General features: G+C 29.7%; 1 protein-coding gene across 1 annotated transcript in view; it reads left to right on the top strand.

Moving 5' to 3' along the window:
- The first annotated feature begins 153 nt into the window (after positions 1 to 153).
- thsd7aa (thrombospondin, type I, domain containing 7Aa) overlaps positions 154 to 27,500 on the top strand; it is a 237,267-nt gene continuing 209,920 nt past the window's right edge. Inside the window, exon 1 of the mRNA XM_061982352.2 lies at positions 154 to 580. Within this exon, the coding sequence (XP_061838336.2) occupies positions 433 to 580 (148 nt within the window). The 5' untranslated portion in view covers positions 154 to 432. The remainder of the gene's footprint in view (positions 581 to 27,500) is intronic.

Here is a 27,500-nt window from a genome sequence, read left to right on the forward strand (position 1 = left end):
ATAAGGTCCTGGATCGTACTGTGGCTTTTTTTTTTTTTACACGGTACTTTGTGTGTATGTGGATGCTAGAATGCGAAAGGAGGAGGCAGGGTAGAGCAGGTGGGTGTGTCCTTATGTGTATAGCGTGTAAGTGTGTGTGTGTGTGTGTGTGTGTGTGTCAGGAAAAGAAGGGAGGGAGGCGCTGCATCCACCCGGCGTTGGGATCTATTGTTCCTCGGTCTTATTGGTGCCATTCTGTGTAATGAAGGAGCCGAGAGAGAAGGAGACCCAGAGGACAAGTGAGGACCGGTTCAGGACAAGTGAGGAGCCAGCAGGATTACCTCTCCTGGACGTGGCGGAGTAGACAAAAGCAACACACACCTCTTCACCTCGTGGCTTCCTGTCGATCCGCCGCCTGCATCGGGAAGCCGGGGGGCTGGCTGGGCAGTGGCCATGGGGCTGGCCGGCACAGCAGGGGGGACGTCGGGGGTCCTGGAAAGGAACGCCCGGCTCTGGAGGCTAGCGCTGCTCTTTCTCTCCATCTGGGAACTCGGCGCGCAAACCGCAGTGGAAACTGGAGCCAGGTACCGCTGGCAAACAGGTACGTGGTGCACGCTGTGGGAACATGCTGACTGGGCGGAAAAAAAAGGAGGTCCCGCCGGGCGCTGCTGCAGTCAAATATTCATATGTAAACATTGTTGTTGGTCATGCTGATGCTGATGGCTTCATTGGCGCATCGACACCCTCAGGCTCAAGTTTCACTGGAACTGGACGGGCTTTTTGTAGCAGAGCCTCATGCGTCATCCAGTATGCACTGTATACTCTATATATATACTGTATACTGTATATATACACTCTATACTGTATATATACACTCTATACTGTATATATACACTGCATACTGTATATATACACTGTATACTGTATATATACACTCTATACTGTATATATACACTGCATATGTACACTGCATATACTGTATACACTGTATAAATATGCATATATACACCGTATATATATATGCATATATACACTACATATATGCAGTGTATAAATACACTATATATATATATATATATATATATATATATATATATATATATATATATATATATATATATACACACACACTGCATACATACACTGTATATGCAGTGTACAGTATATATATGCAGTGTATATATACACTATATATATATATATACACTGCATATATGCAGTGTATATATACACTATATGTATATACACTGTATGTACTGTATATAGTGTATATCGATATACACTGCATATATACACTGATTATATACACTACATATATATGCAGTATATATGTATATATATACATATATATATACACATATATATGTATATGTACATATATATGTATATATACTGTATATATACACTGCGTATATATGCATATATACACTGTGTATATATATATACAATGTATATACACTGTATATACTGTATATATGCACTGTATATACTGTATAGTGTATATATACACTGCATTTATACACTGCATATATATGCATACATACACTGTGTATATATACTGTATATATACACTGCATATACATGCATATATACACTGTGTATATACACTGCATATATATACATATATACACTGTGTATACTTACTGCATATATACACTGCATGTACAGTATACACTGCATATATACACTACATATATACACTAAATATATACACTGCATATCCATGCATATATATATATATATATATACTGCATATATATATATATATATATATATATATACACTGCATATATATATATATATATATATATATATATATATCCTGCATATATATGCATGTATACACTGCATATTGATGCATATATATACACTGAATATTGATGCATATATACACTGCATATTTATGCATATATACACTGCATATATATGCATATATACACTGCATATATATGCATATATACACTGCATATTTATGTATGTATACACTGCATATTTATGCATATATACACTGCATATATATGCATATATACACTGCATATTTATGTATGTATACACTGCATATTTATGCATATATACACTGCATATTGATGCATATATACACTGCATATTTATGCATGTATACGCTGCATATTTATGCATGTATACACTGCATATTTATGCATATATACACTGCATATTTATGTATGTATACACTGCATATTTATGCATATATACACTGCATATTGATGCATGTATACACTGCATATTGATGCATGTATACACTGCATATTTATGCATATATACACTGCATATATATGCATATATACACTGCATATTTATATATGTATACACTGCATATTTATGCATATATACACTGCATATTGATGCATGTATACACTGCATATTTATGCATATATACACTGCATATTTATGTTTGTATACACTGCACTTTGATGCATATATACACTGCATATTTATGCACATTTACACTTCATATTTATGCATGTATACACTTCATATTTATGTATATATACACTGCATATTTATGCATATATACACTGCATATTTATGCAATAATACACTGCATATTTATGTATGTATACACTGCATATTTATGCATATATACACTGCATATTTATGTATGTATACACTTCATATTTATGCATATATACACTGCATATTGATGCATGTATACACTGCATATTTATGCATGTATACACTTCATATTTATGCATATATACACTGCATATTTATGTATGGATACACTGCATATATATGCATATATACACTGCATATTGATGCATGTATACACTGCATATTTATGCATGTATACACTGCATATTTATGCATGTATACACTGCATATTTATGCATGTATACACTGCATATTTATGCATATATACACTGAATATTGATGCATGTATACACTGCATATTTATGCATATATACACTACATATTGATGCATATATACACTGCATATTTATGCACGTATACACTTCATATTTATGCATGTATACACTGCATATTTATGCATATATACACTGCATATTTATGTATGTATACACTGCATATTTATGCATATATGCACTGCATATTTATGCATATATACACTGCATAAATATGCAGTGTATACACTGCATATTTATGCATGTATACACTGCATATTTATGCATATATACACTGCATATTTATGTATGTATACACTGCATATTTATGCATGTATACACTTCATATTGATGCATATATATACTGCATATATATGCATGTATACACTGCATATTTATGCATATATACACTGCATATTTATGCACGTATACACTTCCAATTTATGCACGTATACATTTCATATTTATGCATGTATACACTGCATATTTATGCATATATACACTGCATATTGATGCATGTATACACTGCATATTGATGCATTTATACTGTACTTTTACAAGTGCTTCTCCTGATCGGGAGTGTGATGACAAATAGAATGTTGCCATTAAGCAGGAGCGCCACCAACAAACAGAGGAGACTTTGATGAGTGATGATTATTATTAATGATGGATTGAAGTGTTTTATGTGATGAGTATGAGAGAGCAGCACATGGTCAGACAAGAAGAATACACACTCCAGTAATTAGGGGGGTGCAGTTCACTCTTCGGGGGCGGCATAGCTCGTTTGGTGGAGCGGCCGTGCCAGCAACTTGAGGGTTGCAGGTTCGATTCCCGCTTCCGCCATCCTAGTCACTGCCGTTGTGTCCTTGGGCAAGACACTTTACCCACCTGCTCCCAGTGCCACCCACACTGCTTTAAATGGAACTTAGATATTGGCTTTCACTATGTAAAGTGCTTTGAGTCACTAGAGAAAAGCGCTATATAAATATAAATCACTTCACTTCAATTATTCTCTTTCCATGTAGTTGTTATGGTTGAAGTTTATGTGGAGCAAGTATAGTTACAAAGTGATATAATTATATAATAATATAACACAATATATTTGTTATGTTTGAAGGTTATGTGGAGCAAGTATAGTTACAAAGTGATATAATTATATAATAATATAACACAATATAGTTGTTATGGTTGAAGGTTATGTGGAGCGAGTATAGTTACAAAATGATATAATTATATAATAATATAACACAATATAGTTGTTATGGTTGAAGGTTATGTGGAGCAAGTATAGTTACAAAGTGATATAATTATATAATAATATAACATAATATATTTGTTATGGTTGAAGGTTATGTGGAGCAAGTATAGTTACAAAGTGATATAATGATATAATAATATAACATAATGTAGTTGTTATGGTTGAAGGTTATGTGGAGCATGTATAGTTACAAAGTGATATAATTATATAATAATATAAAACAATATATTTGTTATGTTTGAAGGTTATGTGGAGCGAGTATAGTTACAAAGTGATATAATTATATAATTATATAAAACAGAATATTTGTTATGGTTGAAGGTTATGTGGAGTGAGTATTCAGTTACAAAGTGATATAATTATATAATAATAAAAAACAATATATTTATTATGGTTGAAGGTTATGTGGAGCGAGTATAGTTACAAAGTGATATAACTATATAATAATATAACACATTATAGTATAGTTACAAAGTGATATAATTATATAATAATATAACACAATATAGTTGGTATGGTTGAAAGTTATGTGGAGCGAGTATAGTTACAAAGTGATATAATTATATAATAATATAAAACAATATATTTGTTATGGTTGAAGGTTATGTGGAGCAAGTATAGTTACAAAGTGATATAATTATATAATTATATAACACATTGTAGTTGTTATGGTTGAAGTTTATGTGGAGCGAGTATTCAGCTACAAAGTGATATAATTATATAATATAACACAATATAGTTGTTATGGTTGAAGGTTATGTGGAGCGAGTATAGTTACAAAGTGATATAATTATATAATAATATAACACAATATAGTTGTTATGGTTGAAGGTTATGTGGAGCAAGTATAGTTACAAAGTGATATAATTATATAATAATATAAAACAATATATTTGTTATGGTTGAAAGTTATGTGGAGCAAGTATAGTTACAAAGTGATATAATCATATAACAATATAACACAATATATTTGTTATGGTTGAAGGTTATGTGGAGCATGTATAGTTACAAAGTGATATAATTATATAATAATATAAAACAATATATTTGTTATGTTTGAAGGTTATGTGGAGCAAGTATAGTTACAAAGTGATATAATTATATAATAATATAACACAATATATTTGTTATGGTTGAAGGTTATGTGGAGCAAGTATAGTTACAAAGTGATATAATTATATAATAATATAACACAATATATTTGTTATGGTTGAAGGTTATGTGGAGCAAGTATAGTTACAAAGTGATATAATTATATAATAATATAACACAATATATTTGTTATGGTTGAAGGTTATGTGGAGCAAGTATAGTTACAAAGTGATATAATTATATAATAATATAACACAATATATTTGTTATGGTTGAAGTTTATGTGGAGCAAGTATAGTTACAAAGTGATATAATTATATAATAATATAACACAATATAGTTGTTATGGTTGAAGGTTATGTGGAGCAAGTATAGTTACAAAATGATATAATTATATAATAATATAACACAATGTAGTTGTTATGGTTGAAGATTATGTGGAGCGAGTATAGTTACAAAATGATATAATTATATAATAATATAACACAATATATTTGTTATGGTTGAAGGTTATGTGGAGCAAGTATAGTTACAAAGTGATATAATTATATAATAATATAACATAATGTAGTTGTTATGGTTGAAGGTTATGTGGAGCAAGTATAGTTACAAAGTGATATAATTGACATGTTTTCATTTATCTATAAACCATGTCTGAAAAAGTTTATTTCATCCTAGCCATTTTCCACTTGATAGTAATTGCTAACTTATATGTTGACTTCCTGTCCTCGTTGTGTAACACAATACAACACTTCTCTTCATAAAGACAGTTTTGATTCACATATGAGATGAACGTTATCTCATTTTCAAGAAGGTTGTTGATCAGAATTATTTGTCCTTGTACTTTGTAACAGTTTCTTATATTGTATCATTATTAGTAGATTGTGTATGAATCAATGTCATCATTTCATTCCACTAAAAGTATAGCAGTATGTTTACTACACATGTTTTACATGACATTTTATCTTTCTTCTTCTTCTTTGAGAAGAAATATTGTCCCGGAAGAGTTAGTGCTGCAAGGGCTTCTGGGTATTTGTTCTGTTGTGTTTATGTTGTGTTACGGTGCGGATGTTCTCCCGAAACGTGTTTGTCATTCTTGTTTGGTGTGGGTTCACAGTGTGCCGCATATTTGTAACAGTGTTAAAGTTGTTTATACGGCCACCCTCAGAGTGACCTGTATGGCTGCATATTGGGATCACAGCCGAGTCTCACCCGACACATTCCGACTTTTTAAAAAGCAATACCTACTGACATGGCGTTTTACGTGGTTACCCTGTCGAGTTCTACACAGCACAGACGCTAGGCAACGGCACATTATTTGCAGATTATAATGATTGATTTGCACTGTAGTACCAGCAATGAACAAACTCGTCCAAAAGATGGCGCCATGGCACAAACTATAACACACCTATTCTGGGTATTTGCGTTTTTTAAATTTAACGTTTTGCATTATAAGGCTGTCAACAAAGCAAAATCAATAAATTAGACGCACCGTTATATGAGCTGCGGGGTTCAAAGCGCAGGAAAAAAGTAGCGGCTTAAAGAGCGAAATTTACGGGAATTTTATTAGCGATTTCCCCCCACAATGCTGACTACTATTTTATGTAAGAATAGGCAGTGTGCTTTAAAAAAAGTCCTAATAGATTTCCACTAATTTGCGGAAGGGATTCGACACCAGCTCAGATGTCTCCAAGGTCATCAAGGCGAGGTGTTTTGGGAACCAGGACAAGACCGTGCTATGTATCTAAGTCATGAAACAAAGTAGGTATTTTCTTGACAGTGAACAATTAATTACTCATTAGAGACTCTTGTTAGTGAAGCAGCTTTTGAGCAGAGAGGGATTGAAATGTTGAATTCAATAATCGTTCTCGCCTTCTTTGTCAAAGTGCTGGCACTCACAACTTTGTTTGGCCCCATAGTATTAGTGTTGTAATATGATGTTGTACATGATGTTGTGTATAGTATTAGTGTTGTAATATGATGTACATGATGTTATGTATGATGAGTGTATAGTATTAGTGTTGTAATATGATGTTGTACATGATGTTGTGCATGATTAGTGTTGTAATCTGATGTTGTACATGATGTTGTGTATGATGAGTGTATAGTATTAGTGTTGTAATATGATGTTGTACATGATGTTGTGCATGATTAGTGTTGTAATCTGATGTTGTACATGATGTTGTGTATGATGAGTGTATAGTTTTAGTGTTGTAACATGATGTTGTGCATGATTAGTGTTGTAACATGATGTTGTACATGATGTTGTGTATGATGAGTGTATAGTATTAGTGTTGTAATATGATGTTGTACATGATGTTGTGTATGATGAGTGTATAGTATTAGTGTTGTAACATGATGTTGTGCATGATGAGTGTATAGTATTAGTGTTGTAATATGATGTTGTACATGATGTTGTGTATGATGAGTGTATAGTATTAGTGTTGTAATATGATGTTGTGCATGATGTTGTGTATGATGAGTGTATAGTATTAGTGTTGTAATATGATGTTGTACATGATGTTGTGTATGATGAGTGTATAGTATTAGTGTTGTAATATGATGTTGTGCATGATGTTGTGTATGATGAGTGTACATGATTAGCAGTATTGTGTTATTGGTGTTGTGTATTAATAGTGTTGTAACATGATGTTGTGTAAGATTAGTGTTGTAATATGATGTTGTACATGATGTTGTGTATGATGAGTGTATAGTATTAGTGTTGTAATATGATGTTGTACACGATGTTGTGTATGATGAGTGTATAGTATTAGTGTTGTAATATGATGTTGTACATGATGTTGTGTATGATGAGTGTATAGTATTAGTGTTGTAATATGATGTTGTACATGATGTTGTGTATGATGAGTGTATAGTATTAGCAGTATTGTGTTATTGGTGTTGTGTATTAATAGTGTTGTAACATGATGTTGTGTAAGATTAGTGTTGTAATATGATGTTGTACATGATGTTGTGTATGATGAGTGTATAGTATTAGTGTTGTACATGATGTTGTGTATGATGAGTGTATAGTATTAGTGTTGTAATATGATGTTGTACATGATGTTGTGTATGATGAGTGTATAGTATTAGTGTTGTAATATGATGTTGTACATGATGTTGTGTATGATGAGTGTATAGTATTAGTGTTGTAATATGATGTTGTACATGATGTTGTGTATGATGAGTGTACATGATTAGCAGTATTGTGTTATTGGTGTTGTGTTTTAATAGTGTTGTAACATGATGTTGTGTAAGATTAGTGTTGTAATATGATGTTGTACATGATGTTGTGTATGATGAGTGTATAGTATTAGTGTTGTACATGATGTTGTGTACGATTGTATGATGAGTGTATAGTATTTGTGTTGTAATATGATGTTGTACATGATGTTGTGTATGATGAGTGTACATGATTAGCAGTATTGTGTTATTGGTGTTGTGTATAAATAGTGTTGTAACATGATTTTTTGTAAGATTAGTGTTGTAATATGATGTTGTACATGATGTTGTGTATGATGAGTGTATAGTATTAGTGTTGTAATGTGATGTTGTACATGATGTTGTGTATGATGAGTGTATAGTATTAGTGTTGTAATATGATGTTGTACATGATGTTGTGTATGATGAGTGTATAGTATTAGTGTTGTAATATGATGTTGTACATGATGTTGTGTATGATGAGTGTGTAGTATTAGTGTTGTAATATGATGTTGTACATGATGTTGTGTATGATGAGTGTATAGTTTTAGTGTTGTAATATGATGTTGTACATGATGTTGTGTATGATGAGTGTATAGTATTAGTGTTGTAATATGATGTTGTACATGATGTTGTGTATGATGAGTGTATAGTATTAGCAGTATTGTGTTATTGGTGTTGTGTATTAATAGTGTTGTAACATGATGTTGTGTAAGATTAGTGTTGTAATATGATGTTGTACTTGATGTTGTGTATGATGAGTGTATAGTATTAGTGTTGTAATATGATGTTGTACATGATGTTGTGTATGATGAGTGTATAGTATTAGTGTTGTAATATGATGTTGTACATGATGTTGTGTATGATGAGTGTATAGTATTAGTGTTGTAATATGATGTTGTACATGATGTTGTGTATGATGAGTGTACATGATTAGCAGTATTGTGTTATTGGTGTTGTGTATTAATAGTGTTGTAACATGATGTTGTGTAAGATTAGTGTTGTAATATGATGTTGTACATGATGTTGTGTATGATGAGTGTATAGTATTAGTGTTGTAATATGATGTTGTACATGATGTTGTGTATGATGAGTGTATAGTATTAGCAGTATTGTGTTATTGGTGTTGTGTATTAATAGTGTTGTAACATGATGTTGTGTAAGATTAGTGTTGTAATATATTATGTTGTACATGATGTTGTGTATGATGAGTGTATAGTATTAGTGTTGTACATGATGTTGTGTATGATTGTATGATGAGTGTATAGTATTAGTGTTGTAATATGATGTTGTACATGATGTTGTGTATGATGAGTGTATAGTATTAGTGTTGTAATGTGATGTTGTACATGATGTTGTGTATGATGAGTGTATAGTATTAGTGTTGTAATATGATGTTGTACATGATGTTGTGTATGATGAGTGTATAGTATTAGTGTTGTAATATGATGTTGTACATGATGTTGTGTATGATGAGTGTATAGTATTAGTGTTGTAATGTGATGTTGTACATGATGTTGTGTATGATGAGTGTATAGTATTAGTGTTGTAATATGATGTTGTACATGATGTTGTGTATGATGAGTGTATAGTATTAGTGTTGTAATATGATGTTGTACATGATGTTGTGTATGATGAGTGTATAGTATTAGTGTTGTAATATGATGTTGTGCATGATGTTGTGTATGATTAGTGTTGTAATGTGATGTTGTACATGATGTTGTGTATGATGAGTGTATAGTATTAGTGTTGTAACATGATGTTGTACATGATGTTGTGTATGATGAGTGTATAGTATTAGTGTTGTAATCTGATGTTGTACATGATGTTGTGTATGATGAGTGTATAGTATTAGTGTTGTAATATGATGTTGTGCATGATGTTGTGTATGATGAGTGTATAGTATTAGTGTTGTAATATGATGTTGTACATGATGTTGTGTATGATGAGTGTATAGTATTAGTGTTGTAATGTGATGTTGTACATGATGTTGTGTATGATGAGTGTATAGTATTAGTGTTGTAATATGATGTTGTACATGATGTTGTGTATGATGAGTGTATAGTATTAGTGTTGTAATATGATGTTGTACATGATGTTGTGTATGATGAGTGTATAGTATTAGTGTTGTACATGATGTTGTACATGATGTTGTGTATGATGAGTGTATAGTATTAGCAGTATTGTGTTATTGGTGTTGTGTATTAATAGTGTTGTAACATGATGTTGTGTAAGATTAGTGTTGTAATATGATGTTGTACTTGATGTTGTGTATGATGAGTGTATAGTATTAGTGTTGTAATATGATGTTGTACATGATGTTGTGTATGATGAGTGTATAGTATTAGTGTTGTAATATGATGTTGTACATGATGTTGTGTATGATGAGTGTACATGATTAGCAGTATTGTGTTATTGGTGTTGTGTATTAATAGTGTTGTAACATGATGTTGTGTAAGATTAGTGTTGTAATATGATGTTGTACATGATGTTGTGTATGATGAGTGTATAGTATTAGTGTTGTAATATGATGTTGTACACGATGTTGTGTATGATGAGTGTATAGTATTAGTGTTGTAATATGATGTTGTACATGATGTTGTGTATGATGAGTGTATAGTATTAGTGTTGTAATATGATGTTGTACATGATGTTGTGTATGATGAGTGTATAGTATTAGCAGTATTGTGTTATTGGTGTTGTGTATTAATAGTGTTGTAACATGATGTTGTGTAAGATTAGTGTTGTAATATGATGTTGTACATGATGTTGTGTATGATGAGTGTATAGTATTAGTGTTGTACATGATGTTGTGTATGATGAGTGTATAGTATTAGTGTTGTAATATGATGTTGTACATGATGTTGTGTATGATGAGTGTATAGTATTAGTGTTGTAATATGATGTTGTACATGATGTTGTGTATGATGAGTGTATAGTATTAGTGTTGTAATATGATGTTGTACATGATGTTGTGTATGATGAGTGTACATGATTAGCAGTATTGTGTTATTGGTGTTGTGTTTTAATAGTGTTGTAACATGATGTTGTGTAAGATTAGTGTTGTAATATGATGTTGTACATGATGTTGTGTATGATGAGTGTATAGTATTAGTGTTGTACATGATGTTGTGTACGATTGTATGATGAGTGTATAGTATTTGTGTTGTAATATGATGTTGTACATGATGTTGTGTATGATGAGTGTACATGATTAGCAGTATTGTGTTATTGGTGTTGTGTATAAATAGTGTTGTAACATGATTTTTTGTAAGATTAGTGTTGTAATATGATGTTGTACATGATGTTGTGTATGATGAGTGTATAGTATTAGTGTTGTAATGTGATGTTGTACATGATGTTGTGTATGATGAGTGTATAGTATTAGTGTTGTAATATGATGTTGTACATGATGTTGTGTATGATGAGTGTATAGTATTAGTGTTGTAATATGATGTTGTACATGATGTTGTGTATGATGAGTGTGTAGTATTAGTGTTGTAATATGATGTTGTACATGATGTTGTGTATGATGAGTGTATAGTTTTAGTGTTGTAATATGATGTTGTACATGATGTTGTGTATGATGAGTGTATAGTATTAGTGTTGTAATATGATGTTGTACATGATGTTGTGTATGATGAGTGTATAGTATTAGCAGTATTGTGTTATTGGTGTTGTGTATTAATAGTGTTGTAACATGATGTTGTGTAAGATTAGTGTTGTAATATGATGTTGTACTTGATGTTGTGTATGATGAGTGTATAGTATTAGTGTTGTAATATGATGTTGTACATGATGTTGTGTATGATGAGTGTATAGTATTAGTGTTGTAATATGATGTTGTACATGATGTTGTGTATGATGAGTGTATAGTATTAGTGTTGTAATATGATGTTGTACATGATGTTGTGTATGATGAGTGTACATGATTAGCAGTATTGTGTTATTGGTGTTGTGTATTAATAGTGTTGTAACATGATGTTGTGTAAGATTAGTGTTGTAATATGATGTTGTACATGATGTTGTGTATGATGAGTGTATAGTATTAGTGTTGTAATATGATGTTGTACATGATGTTGTGTATGATGAGTGTATAGTATTAGCAGTATTGTGTTATTGGTGTTGTGTATTAATAGTGTTGTAACATGATGTTGTGTAAGATTAGTGTTGTAATATATTATGTTGTACATGATGTTGTGTATGATGAGTGTATAGTATTAGTGTTGTACATGATGTTGTGTATGATTGTATGATGAGTGTATAGTATTAGTGTTGTAATATGATGTTGTACATGATGTTGTGTATGATGAGTGTATAGTATTAGTGTTGTAATGTGATGTTGTACATGATGTTGTGTATGATGAGTGTATAGTATTAGTGTTGTAATATGATGTTGTACATGATGTTGTGTATGATGAGTGTATAGTATTAGTGTTGTAATATGATGTTGTACATGATGTTGTGTATGATGAGTGTATAGTATTAGTGTTGTAATGTGATGTTGTACATGATGTTGTGTATGATGAGTGTATAGTATTAGTGTTGTAATATGATGTTGTACATGATGTTGTGTATGATGAGTGTATAGTATTAGTGTTGTAATATGATGTTGTACATGATGTTGTGTATGATGAGTGTATAGTATTAGTGTTGTAATATGATGTTGTGCATGATGTTGTGTATGATTAGTGTTGTAATGTGATGTTGTACATGATGTTGTGTATGATGAGTGTATAGTATTAGTGTTGTAACATGATGTTGTACATGATGTTGTGTATGATGAGTGTATAGTATTAGTGTTGTAATCTGATGTTGTACATGATGTTGTGTATGATGAGTGTATAGTATTAGTGTTGTAATATGATGTTGTGCATGATGTTGTGTATGATGAGTGTATAGTATTAGTGTTGTAATATGATGTTGTACATGATGTTGTGTATGATGAGTGTATAGTATTAGTGTTGTAATGTGATGTTGTACATGATGTTGTGTATGATGAGTGTATAGTATTAGTGTTGTAATATGATGTTGTACATGATGTTGTGTATGATGAGTGTATAGTATTAGTGTTGTAATATGATGTTGTACATGATGTTGTGTATGATGAGTGTATAGTATTAGTGTTGTACATGATGTTGTACATGATGTTGTGTATGATGAGTGTATAGTATTAGCAGTATTGTGTTATTGGTGTTGTGTATTAATAGTGTTGTAACATGATGTTGTGTAAGATTAGTGTTGTAATATGATGTTGTACTTGATGTTGTGTATGATGAGTGTATAGTATTAGTGTTGTAATATGATGTTGTACATGATGTTGTGTATGATGAGTGTATAGTATTAGTGTTGTAATATGATGTTGTACATGATGTTGTGTATGATGAGTGTACATGATTAGCAGTATTGTGTTATTGGTGTTGTGTATTAATAGTGTTGTAACATGATGTTGTGTAAGATTAGTGTTGTAATATGATGTTGTACATGATGTTGTGTATGATGAGTGTATATAATTAGTGTTGTAATATGATGTTGTACATGATGTTGTGTATGATGAGTGTATAGTATTAGCAGTATTGTGTTATTGGTGTTGTGTATTAATAGTGTTGTAACATGATGTTGTGTAAGATTAGTGTTGTAATATGATGTTGTACATGATGTTGTGTATGATGAGTGTATAGTATTAGTGTTGTAATATGATGTTGTACATGATGTTGTGTATGATGAGTGTATAGTATTAGTGTTGTAATATGATGTTGTACATGATGTTGTGTATGATGAGTGTATAGTATTAGTGTTGTAACATGATGTTGTACATGATGTTGTGTATGATGAGTGTATAGTATTAGTGTTGTAATATGATGTTGTACATGATGTTGTGTATGATGAGTGTATAGTATTAGTGTTGTAACATGATGTTGTGTAAGATTAGTGTTGTAATCTGATGTTGTACATGATGTTGTGTATGATTAGTGTTGTAATGTGATGTTGTACATGATGTTGTGTATGATGAGTGTATAGTATTAGTGTTGTAATCTGATGTTGTACATGATGTTGTGTATGATGAGTGTATAGTATTAGTGTTGTAATCTGATGTTGTACATGATGTTGTGTATGATGAGTGTATAGTATTAGTGTTGTAACATGATGTTGTACATGATGTTGTGTATGATGAGTGTATAGTATTAGTGTTGTAATCTGATGTTGTACATGATGTTGTGTATGATGAGTGTATAGTATTAGTGTTGTAATCTGATGTTGTACATGATGTTGTGTATGATGAGTGTATAGTATTAGTGTTGTAACATGATGTTGTGTAAGATTAGTGTTGTAATCTGATGTTGTACATGATGTTGTGTATGATTAGTGTTGTAATGTGATGTTGTACATGATGTTGTGTATGATGAGTGTATAGTATTAGTGTTGTAATCTGATGTTGTACATGATGTTGTGTATGATGAGTGTATAGTATTAGTGTTGTAATATGATGTTGTACATGATGTTGTGTATGATGAGTGTATAGTATTAGTGTTGTAATATGATGTTGTACATGATGTTGTGTATGATGAGTGTATAGTATTAGTGTTGTAATATGATGTTGTACATGATGTTGTGTATGATGAGTGTATAGTATTAGTGTTGTAATCTGATGTTGTACATGATGTTGTGTATGATGAGTGTATAGTATTAGTGTTGTAACATGATGTTGTACATGATGTTGTGTATGATGAGTGTATAGTATTAGTGTTGTAATATGATGTTGTACATGATGTTGTGTATGATGAGTGTATAGTATTAGTGTTGTAACATGATGTTGTGTAAGATTAGTGTTGTAATCTGATGTTGTACATGATGTTGTGTATGATTAGTGTTGTAATGTGATGTTGTACATGATGTTGTGTATGATGAGTGTATAGTATTAGTGTTGTAATCTGATGTTGTACATGATGTTGTGTATGATGAGTGTATAGTATTAGTGTTGTAATCTGATGTTGTACATGATGTTGTGTATGATGAGTGTATAGTATTAGTGTTGTAATATGATGTTGTACATGATGTTGTGTATGATGAGTGTATAGTATTAGTGTTGTAATATGATGTTGTACATGATGTTGTGTATGATGAGTGTATAGTATTAGCAGTATTGTGTTATTGGTGTTGTGTATTAATAGTGTTGTAACATGATGTTGTGTAAGATTAGTGTTGTAATATGATGTTGTACTTGATGTTGTGTATGATGAGTGTATAGTATTAGTGTTGTAATATGATGTTGTACATGATGTTGTGTATGATGAGTGTATAGTATTAGTGTTGTAATATGATGTTGTACATGATGTTGTGTATGATGAGTGTATAGTATTAGTGTTGTAATATGATGTTGTACATGATGTTGTGTATGATGAGTGTATAGTATTAGTGTTGTAATATGATGTTGTACATGATGTTGTGTATGATGAGTGTACATGATTAGCAGTATTGTGTTATTGGTGTTGTGTATTAATAGTGTTGTAACATGATGTTGTGTAAGATTAGTGTTGTAATATGATGTTGTACATGATGTTGTGTATGATGAGTGTATATAATTAGTGTTGTAATATGATGTTGTACATGATGTTGTGTATGATGAGTGTATAGTATTAGCAGTATTGTGTTATTGGTGTTGTGTATTAATAGTGTTGTAACATGATGTTGTGTAAGATTAGTGTTGTAATATGATGTTGTACATGATGTTGTGTATGATGAGTGTATAGTATTAGTGTTGTAATATGATGTTGTACATGATGTTGTGTATGATGAGTGTATAGTATTAGTGTTGTAATATGATGTTGTACATGATGTTGTGTATGATGAGTGTATAGTATTAGTGTTGTAATATGATGTTGTACATTATGTTATGTATGATGAGTGTATAGTATTAGTGTTGTGATATGATGTTGTACATGATGTTGTGTATAGTATTAGTGTTGTAATATGATGTTGTACATGATGTTGTGTATGATGAGTGTATTGTATTAGTCTTGTAATATGATGTTGTACATGATGTTGTGTATAGTATTAGTGTTGTAATATGATGTTGTACATGATGTTGTGTATGATGAGTGTATAGTATTAGTGTTGTAATATGATGTTGTACATGATGTTGTGTATGATGAGTGTATAGTATTAGTGTTGTAATATGATGTACATGATGTTGTGTATGATGAGTGTATAGTATTAGTGTTGTAATATGATGTTGTACATGATGTTGTGTATGATGAGTGTATATTATTAGTGTTGTAATATGATGTTGTACATGATGTTGTGTATGATGAGTGTATAGTATTAGTGTTGTAATATGATGTTGTACATGATGTTGTGTATGATGAGTGTATAGTATTAGTGTTGTAATATGATGTTGTACATGATGTTGTGTATGATGAGTGTATAGTATTAGTGTTGTAATATGATGTTGTACATGATGTTGTGTATGATGAGTGTATAGTATTAGTGTTGTAATATGATGTTGTACATGATGTTGTGTATGATGAGTGTATATTATTAGTGTTGTAATATGATGTTGTACATGATGTTGTGTATGATTAGTGTTGTAATGTGATGTTGTACATGGTGTTGTGTATGATGAGTGTATAGTATTAGTGTTGTAATATGATGTTGTGCATGATTAGTGTTGTAACATGATGTTGTACATGGTGTTGTGTATGATGAGTGTATAGTATTAGTGTTGTAATATGATGTTGTGCATGATTAGTGTTGTAACATGATGTTGTACATGGTGTTGTGTATGATGAGTGTATAGTATTAGTGTTGTAATATGATGTTGTACATGATGTTGTGTATGATGAGTGTATAGTATTAGTGTTGTAATATGATGTTGTACATGATGTTGTGTATGATGAGTGTATAGTATTAGTGTTGTAATGTGATGTTGTACATGATGTTGTGTATGATGAGTGTATAGTATTAGTGTTGTAATATGATGTTGTACATGATGTTGTGTATGATGAGTGTATAGTATTAGTGTTGTAACATGATGTTGTGTATAGTATTAGTGTTTTAATCTGATGTTGTACATGGTGTTGTGTATGATGAGTGTGCATGATTATCAGTATTGGGCCAAGTGTGGTGTGAGTGTGTGCAGGCGAGGATTAAGACAAGTGGAGCAGATTGTCCAGACCAAGTTAACCCAGATATTGGGTTAAAGAGCAGCTTGTGTCTCCTGCTGGCGTATGTTGCCTCATTATTTTTAGCAGCACTTTTTGTCTCCATCGATGTTCCATCTTTCTCGTCTTCTTCACCGTCAAAAGGACTTGAATGGATGTTGTGTGACAACGTTGCACACGAGCAAGGTGGGCTAGCAGGGGTGGTGCAGCTGACTTATGATATTGATATTCATATTGAGAGGATTACTGCTTATTGTTGGCCGTTATAACGTATTCACATGTACAGTGTGGACATATCCCATGTACATGTAGTGTATTCACAGTACGTAGTATTTGTTGTATTTTTTTTTCTTTGTAGTATTTGTTCACACCAGGCAAGCAGTTCTGATTGACTAATTAATATCAACAATATATATAATGTACTATGTACACAACAAATGTGATAATTTACTAACCATGTACACAATCAATACTATAATATACTATGTACACAACAAATGTCTTATATACTAACTATGTACACAATTAATACTATAATGTACTATGTACACAATAATTGTTACTATACAATACTATGTACACAAGAAATGTTATAATTTACTAATTATGTACACAATTAAGATTATAATATACTATGTACACAACAATTTTTACTATAATATACTATGTACACAACAAATGTTATATATAAAAACTATGTACACAAGTAATACTATAATATAGTATGTACACACCAATTAAAATAATATACTAACTATGTACACAACAAATATAAATATAATATAATAACTATGTACACAATACTATAATATACTAACTATGTACACAACAATTAATACTATAATATACTATGTACACAAAAATTCATACTATAATATACTATGTACATACCAATTAATACTATAATATACTAACTATGTACACAACAATTAATACTATAATATACTAACTATGTACACAACAATTAATACTATAATATACTAACTATGTACACAAAAATTAAAAATGTAATATACTATGTACACAACAATGAATACTATAATATACTAACTATGTACACAACAATTAAAAATGTAATATACTATGTACACAACAATTAATATTGTAATATACTAACTATGTACACAACAAATCAATACTATAATGTACTATGTACACAACAATTAATACTATAATATACTAACTATGTACACAACAATTAATACTATAATATACTAACTATGTACACAAAAATTAAAAATGTAATATACTATGTACACAACAATGAATACTATAATATACTAACTATGTACACAACAATTAAAAATGTAATATACTATGTAAACAACAATTAATATTGTAATATACTAACTATGTACACAACAAATCAATACTATAATGTACTATGTGCACAACAATTAATACTATAATATACTATGTAAACAACAATTAATATTGTAATATACTATGTACACAACAAATCAATACTATAATGTACTATGTACAAAACAATTAATACTATAATATACTATGTACACAACAATTAATACTATAATATACTAACTATGTACACAACAATTAATACTATAATATACTAACTATGTACACAACAAATCAATACTATAATGTACTATGTACACAACAATTTATACTATAATATACTATGTACACAACAATTAATAATGTAATGTACTCACTATGTACACAACAATTAATACTATAATATACTATGTACACAACAATTAATACTATAATATACTAACTATGTACACAACAAATCAATACTATAATGTACTATGTACACAACAATTTATACTATAATATACTATGTACACAACAATTAATAATGTAATGTACTCACTATGTACACAACAATTAATACTATAATATACTATGGACATAACAATTAATAATATAATATACAAACTACGTACACAACAATTAATACTTTAATTTACTATGTACACAACAATTAATACTATAATATACTATGCACACAACAAATCAATACTATAATGTACTATGTACACAACAATTTATACTATAATATACTATGTACACAACAATTAATAATGTAATATACTATGTACACAACAATGAATACTATGATATACTAACTATTTACACAACAATTAAAAATGTAATATACTAACTACATACACAACAATTAATACTTTAATTTACTATGTACACAACAATTAATACTATAATATACTAACTACGTACACAACAATTAATACTTTAATTTACTATGTACACAACAATTAATACTATAATATACTAACTATGTACACAACAATTAATACTTTAATTTACTATGTATACAACAATTAAAACTATAATTCACTAACTATGTACATACCAATTAATACTATTATATACTAACTATGTACACAACAAATCAATACTATAATATACTATGTACACAACAATTAATACTATAATATACTATGTAAACAACAATTAATACTATAATATACTATGTACACAACAATTAATACTTTAATTTACTATGTACACAACAATTAATACTATAATATACTAACTATGTACATACCAATTAATACTAGTATATACTAACTATGTACATACCAATAATATTATAATATACTATGTACACAACAACTAATACTGTAATATACTACCTATGTACACAACAAATCAATACTATAATATACTATGTACACAACAGGTGTCGCCATGGAGACGAGGATTAGTGATTTAAAACACTGCGGATATATGTTAGCCGCTAGCTAGCTAGCCATGTCTTAAAGCAGCTCTTCCTGAGGGTGTTTCAGTGTTATAACTTCACCTTTATCTTTACTTTTTACACCAAAATGCGTCCATTCTCCCTTTTCTGTCTCCACGCTGTGTCTGCTTGTAAGTACTCTGTGCGTGTGCGCGCTGCCCAACATGCTCCTCTGCTGGTAAAACCAGCAATGTCACGACGTGACGACGCGCTGTCATGCCCGTTAAAAAAAAGAAGAAGAAGGGAATCTGTACTTTTTAGAGGCGGTATAGTACTGAATATGATTCATTAGTATTGCGGTACTATACTAGTACCGGTATATTGTACAACCCTAGTACTTGTTGTATAGGGGTGTCGAAAAAATTCATTCTTATTTGTAAAGATTCTTAATTGATTTAAAAAATATATATTTAAATTTTAAAAATTATATTTTAAGGGGAAAAGTGACAAAAACAACATGCTAGCGTTAGCTTACCCTGTTGCTTTAGCTCTGGGCGCTACTGTAGTGTTAGACTCCACAGTCTCCCCTTTGCTGCATCTGCCCTCAGTCTCCTCCTGAGTCAAACATGTCTTTTTGTTGTGGCCGACACGTAGTCAAGTAATTACAAGAGACTCTTTCTCATCATTATTAAAGACTGATTCTTTGATTCTAGTTTGCTAGCATGGCGCCTTGAGAGTGATGCGTTCAAAGAAGCTCGGTAATTAGCCTACGATCCTTGAGGCTGAAAGCGCGCCAAACCGAGATGAGTGGAATGTTAAAGGCGGCTTTATAGTACGTGCATCCCTGCATCCCCAATCTTTTTATTTCATGATCATTTCTGTAATCCCACCCACAACCACACCTTCTTTTCTGTTTTTTTTTATACCGATTCACGCTATTTCATAGTTCAGTGTTTTTCAGGACGCTTTTCAGTGAATCGTGAATGCATCAAAAAATAAAAGGCCTTTAAATTAATAAAATATAAGAAATACAATGGCAGTTGAAATAAATGAATGTAAAAAAAAAAAAGACAGAAAATGTCATGAAATATATAAACTGTCGCGAAATATGGGATGTTGTTGTTTTTGTCACTTTTCCCCTTAAAATATAATTTTTAAAATTTAAATATATATTTTTTAAATCAATTAAGAATCTTTACAAATAAGAATGAATTTTTTCGACACCCCTCTATAACAAGTACTAGGGTTGTACTATATACCGGTACTAGTATAGTACCGCAATACTAATGAATCACATTCAGTACTATACCGCCTCTAAAAAGTACAGATTCCCTTCTTCTTCTTTTTTTTTAACGGGCATGACGGCGCGTCGTCACGTCGTGACATTGCTGGTTTTACCAGCAGAGGAGCATGTTGGGCAGCGCACACGCACCGAGTACTTAAAAGCAGACACGTTGTGGAGACAAAAAAGGGAGAATGGACGCATTTTGGTGTAAAAAAGTAAAGATAAAGGTGACGTTATAACACTGAAACACCTTCAGGAAGAGGTGATTTAAGACATGGCTAGCTAGCTAGCGGCTAACGTCCATCCGCAGTGTTTTAAATCACTAATCCTCGTCTCCATGGCGACACCTGTTGTGCACATAGTATATTATAGTATTGATTTGTTGTGTACATAGTTAGTATATTATAGTATTAATTGGTATGTACATAGTTAGTATATTATAGTATTAATTGTTGTGTACATAGTAAATTAAAGTATTAATTGTTGTGTACATAGTATATTATAGTATTAATTGTTGTGTACATAGTATATTATAATATTAATTGTTGTGTACATAGTATATTATAGTATTGATTTGTTGTGTACATAGTTAGTATATAATAGTATTAATTGGTATGTACATAGTTAGTGAATTATAGTTTTAATTGTTGTGTACATAGTAAATTAAAGTATTAATTGTTGTGTACGTAGTTAGTATATTATAGTATTAATTGTTGTGTACATAGTAAATTCAAATATTTTTTTCGTAGTTTTAATGTAACATAAAATCATGCAAACAAAATAGGTATTAAACTCATTCTTACTTTTAGGAAACATGTAAGACCACAGTTTTAATATAAGTACTACGATTTGTTATGAGTACTTATATTAAAACTGTGGTCTTACATGTTTCCTAAAAGTAAGAATGAGTTTAACTAACTATGTACACAACAATTACAAATGTAATATACTAACTATGTACACAACAATGAATACTATAATATACTATGTACACAACAATTAATACTATAATATACTAACTATGTACACAACAATTAATAATGTAATATACTATGTACACAAAAATGAGTACTATAATATACTAACTATGTACACAACAATTAAAAATGTAATATACTAACTATGTACACAACAAATCAATACTATAATGTACTATGTAAACAACAATTAGTATTGTAATATACTACCTATGTACACAACAAATCAATACTATAATGTACTATGTACACAACAATTAATACTATAATATACTATGTACACAACAATTAATACTATAATATACTAACTATGTACACAAAAATGGGTACTATAATATACTAACTATGTACACAACAATTACAAATGTAATATACTAACTATGTACACAACAATTAATAGTGTAATATACTATGTACACAAAAATGAGTACTATAATATACTAACTATGTACACAACAATTAAAAATGTAACATACTATGTACATAACAAATCAATACTATAATATACTATGTACACAACAGTGAATACTATAATATACTAACTATGTACACAACAATTAAAAATGTAATATACTAACTATGTACACAACAAATCAATACTATAATGTACTATGTAAACAACAATTAATATTGTAATATACTACCTATGTACACAACAAATCAATACTATAATGTACTATGTACACAACAATTAATACTATAATATACTATGTACACAACAATTAATACTATAATATACTAACTATGTACACAACAATTAATAGTGTAATATACTATGTACACAAAAATGGGTACTATAATATACTAACTATGTACACAACAATTACAAATGTAATATACTAACTATGTACACAACAAATCAATACTATAATGTACTATGTACACAACAATTTATACTATAATATACTAACTATGTACACAACAATTACAAATGTAATATACTAACTATGTGCACAACAAATCAATACTATAATGTACTATGTACACAACAATGAATACTATAATATACTATGTACACAACAATTAATACTATAATATACTAACTATGTACACAACAATTAATACTATAATATACTATGTACACAACAATTAATACTATAATATACTAACTATGTACACAACAATTAATACTATAATATACTAACTATGTACACAACAATTAATACTATAATATACTATGTACACAACAATTAATACTATAATATACTAACTATGTACACAACAATTAATACTATAATATACTAACTATGTACACAACAATTAATACTATAATATACTATGTACACAACAATTAATACTATAATATACTATGTACACAACAATTAATACTATAATATACTATGTACACAACAAGTTCAGTGTTTTTCAGGACGCTTTTCAGTGAATCATGAATGCATCAAAAAATAAAAGGCCTTTAAATTAATAAAATATAAGAAATACAATGGCAGTTGAAATAAATGAATGTAAAAAAAAAAAAAGACATAAAATGTCATGAAATATATAAACTGTCGCGAAATATGGGATGTTGTTGTTTTTGTCACTTTTCCCCTTAAAATATGATTTTTAAAATTTAAATATATATTTTTTAAATCAATTAAGAATCTTTACAAATAAGAATGAATTTTTTCGACACCCCTCTATATCAAGTACTAGGGTTGTACAATATACCGGTACTAGTATAGTACCGCAATACTAATGAATCACATTCAGTACTATACCGCCTCTAAAAAGTACAGATTCCCTTCTTCTTCTTTTTTTTTAACGGGCATGACGGCGCGTCGTCACGTCGTGACATTGCTGGTTTTACCAGCAGAGGAGCATGTTGGGCAGCGCACACGCACAGAGTACTTACAAGCAGACACAGTGTGGAGACAGAAAAGGGAGAATGGACGCATTTTGGTGTAAAAAAGTAAAGATAAAGGTGAAGTTATAACACTGAAACACCCTCAGGAAGAGCTGCTTTAAGACATGGCTAGCTAGCTAGCGGCTAACGTCCATCCGCAGTGTTTTAAATCACTAATCCTCGTCTCCATGGCGACACCTGTTGTGTACATAGTATATTATAGTATTGATTTGTTGTGTACATAGTTAGTATATTATAGTATTAATTGGTATGTACATAGTTAGTATATTATAGTATTAATTGTTGTGTACATAGTAAATTAAAGTATTAATTGTTGTGTACATAGTATATTATAGTATTAGTTGTTGTGTACATAGTATATTATAGTATTAATTGTTGTGTACATAGTATATTATAGTATTGATTTGTTGTGTACATAGTTAGTATATAATAGTATTAATTGGTATGTACATAGTTAGTGAATTATAGTTTTAATTGTTGTGTACATAGTAAATTAAAGTATTAATTGTTGTGTACATAGTTAGTATATTATAGTATTAATTGTCGTGTACATAGTAAATTAAAGTATTAATTGTTGTGTACATAGTTAGTATATTATAGTATTAATTGTTGTGTACATAGTAAATTCAAATATTTTTTTCGTAGTTTTAATGTAACATAAAATCATGCAAACAAAATAGGTATTAAACTCATTCTTACTTTTAGGAAACATGTAAGACCACAGTTTTAATATAAGTACTACGATTTGTTATGAGTACTTATATTAAAACTGTGGTCTTACATGTTTCCTAAAAGTAAGAATGAGTTTAACTAACTATGTACACAACAATTACAAATGTAATATACTAACTATGTACACAACAAATCAATACTATAATGTACTATGTACACAACAATGAATACTATAATATACCATGTACACAACAATTAATAATGTAATATACTATGTACACAAAAATGAGTACTATAATATACTAACTATGTACACAACAATTAAAAATGTAACATACTATGTACATAACAAATCAATACTATAATATACTATGTACACAACAGTGAATACTATAATATACTAACTATGTACACAACAATTAATACTATAATATACTAACTATGTACACAACAATTAAAAATGTAATATACTAACTATGTACACAACAAATCAATACTATAATGTACTATGTAAACAACAATTAATATTGTAATATACTACCTATGTACACAACAAATCAATACTATAATGTACTATGTACACAACAATTAATACTATAATATACTATGTACACAACAATTAATACTATAATATACTAACTATGTACACAACAATTAATACTATAATATACTAACTATGTACACAAAAATGGGTACTATAATATACTAACTATGTACACAACAATTACAAATGTAATATACTAACTATGTGCACAACAAATCAATACTATAATGTACTATGTACACAACAATTAATACTATAATATACTATGTACACAACAATTAATACTATAATATACTATGTACACAACAATTAATAATGTAATATACTATGTACACAAAAATGAGTACTATAATATACTAACTATGTACACAACAATTACAAATGTAATATACTAACTATGTGCACAACAAATCAATACTATAATGTACTATGTACACAACAATTAATACTATAATATACCATGTACACAACAATTAATAATGTAATATACTATGTACACAAAAATGAGTACTATAATATACTAACTATGTACACAACAATTAAAAATGTAACATACTATGTACATAACAAATCAATACTATAATATACTATGTACACAACAGTGAATACTATAATATACTAACTATGTACACAACAATTAAAAATGTAATATACTAACTATGTACACAACAAATCAATACTATAATGTACTATGTAAACAACAATTAATATTGTAATATACTACCTATGTACACAACAAATCAATACTATAATGTACTATGTACACAACAATTAATACTATAATATACTATGTACACAACAGTTAATACTATAATATACTAACTATGTACACAACAATTAATAGTGTAATATACTATGTACACAAAAATGAGTACTATAATATACTAACTATGTACACAACAATTACAAATGTAATATACTAACTATGTACACAACAAATCAATACTATAATGTACTATGTACACAACAATTAATACTATAATATACTATGTACACAACAATTAATACTATAATATACTATGTACACAACAATTTATACTATAATATACTATGTACACAACAATTAATAATGTAATGTACTCACTATGTACACAACAATGAATACTTTAATTTACTATGTACACAACAATTAATACTTTAATTTACTATGTACACAACAATTAATACTATAATATACTAACTATGTACACAACAATTAATAATGTAATATACTACCTACGTACGCAACAGTTAATACTTTAATTTACTATGTACACAACACTTAATACTATAATATACTATGTACACAACAATTAATACTTTAATTTACTATGTACACAACAATTAATACTATAATATACTAACTATGTACATACCAATTAATACTATAATATACTAACTATGTACACAACAAATCAATACTATAATATACTATGTACACAACAGGGGTCGCCATGGAGACGAGGATTAGTGATTTAAAACACTGCGGATGGACGTTAGCCGCTAGCTAGCTAGCCATGTCTTAAATCACCTCTTCCTGAGGGTGTTTCAGTGTTATAACTTCACCTTTATCTTTACTTTTTTACACCAAAATGCGTCCATTCTCCCTTTTCTGTCTCCACCCTGTGTCAGCTTGTAAGTACTCTGTGTGTGTGCGCGCTGCCCAACATGCTCCTCTGCTGGTAAAACCAGCAATGTCACGACATGACGACGCGCCGTCATGCCCGTTAAAAAAAAGAAGAAGAAGAAGGGAATCTGTACTTTTTAGAGGCGGTATAGTACTGAATATGATTCATTAGTATTGCGGTACTATACTAGTACTGGTATATTGTACAACCCTAGAGGGGTGTCGAAAAAATTCATTCTTATTTGTAAAGATTCTTAATTGATTTAAAAAAATATATTTAAATTAAAAACATTATATTTTAAAAATGTTTAATTTAAATTGTATTTTTT

This window comes from Nerophis lumbriciformis, linkage group LG21 (assembly GCF_033978685.3).
Source record: "Nerophis lumbriciformis linkage group LG21, RoL_Nlum_v2.1, whole genome shotgun sequence".
In the NCBI taxonomy this organism is placed as follows: Eukaryota; Metazoa; Chordata; class Actinopteri; order Syngnathiformes; family Syngnathidae; genus Nerophis; species Nerophis lumbriciformis.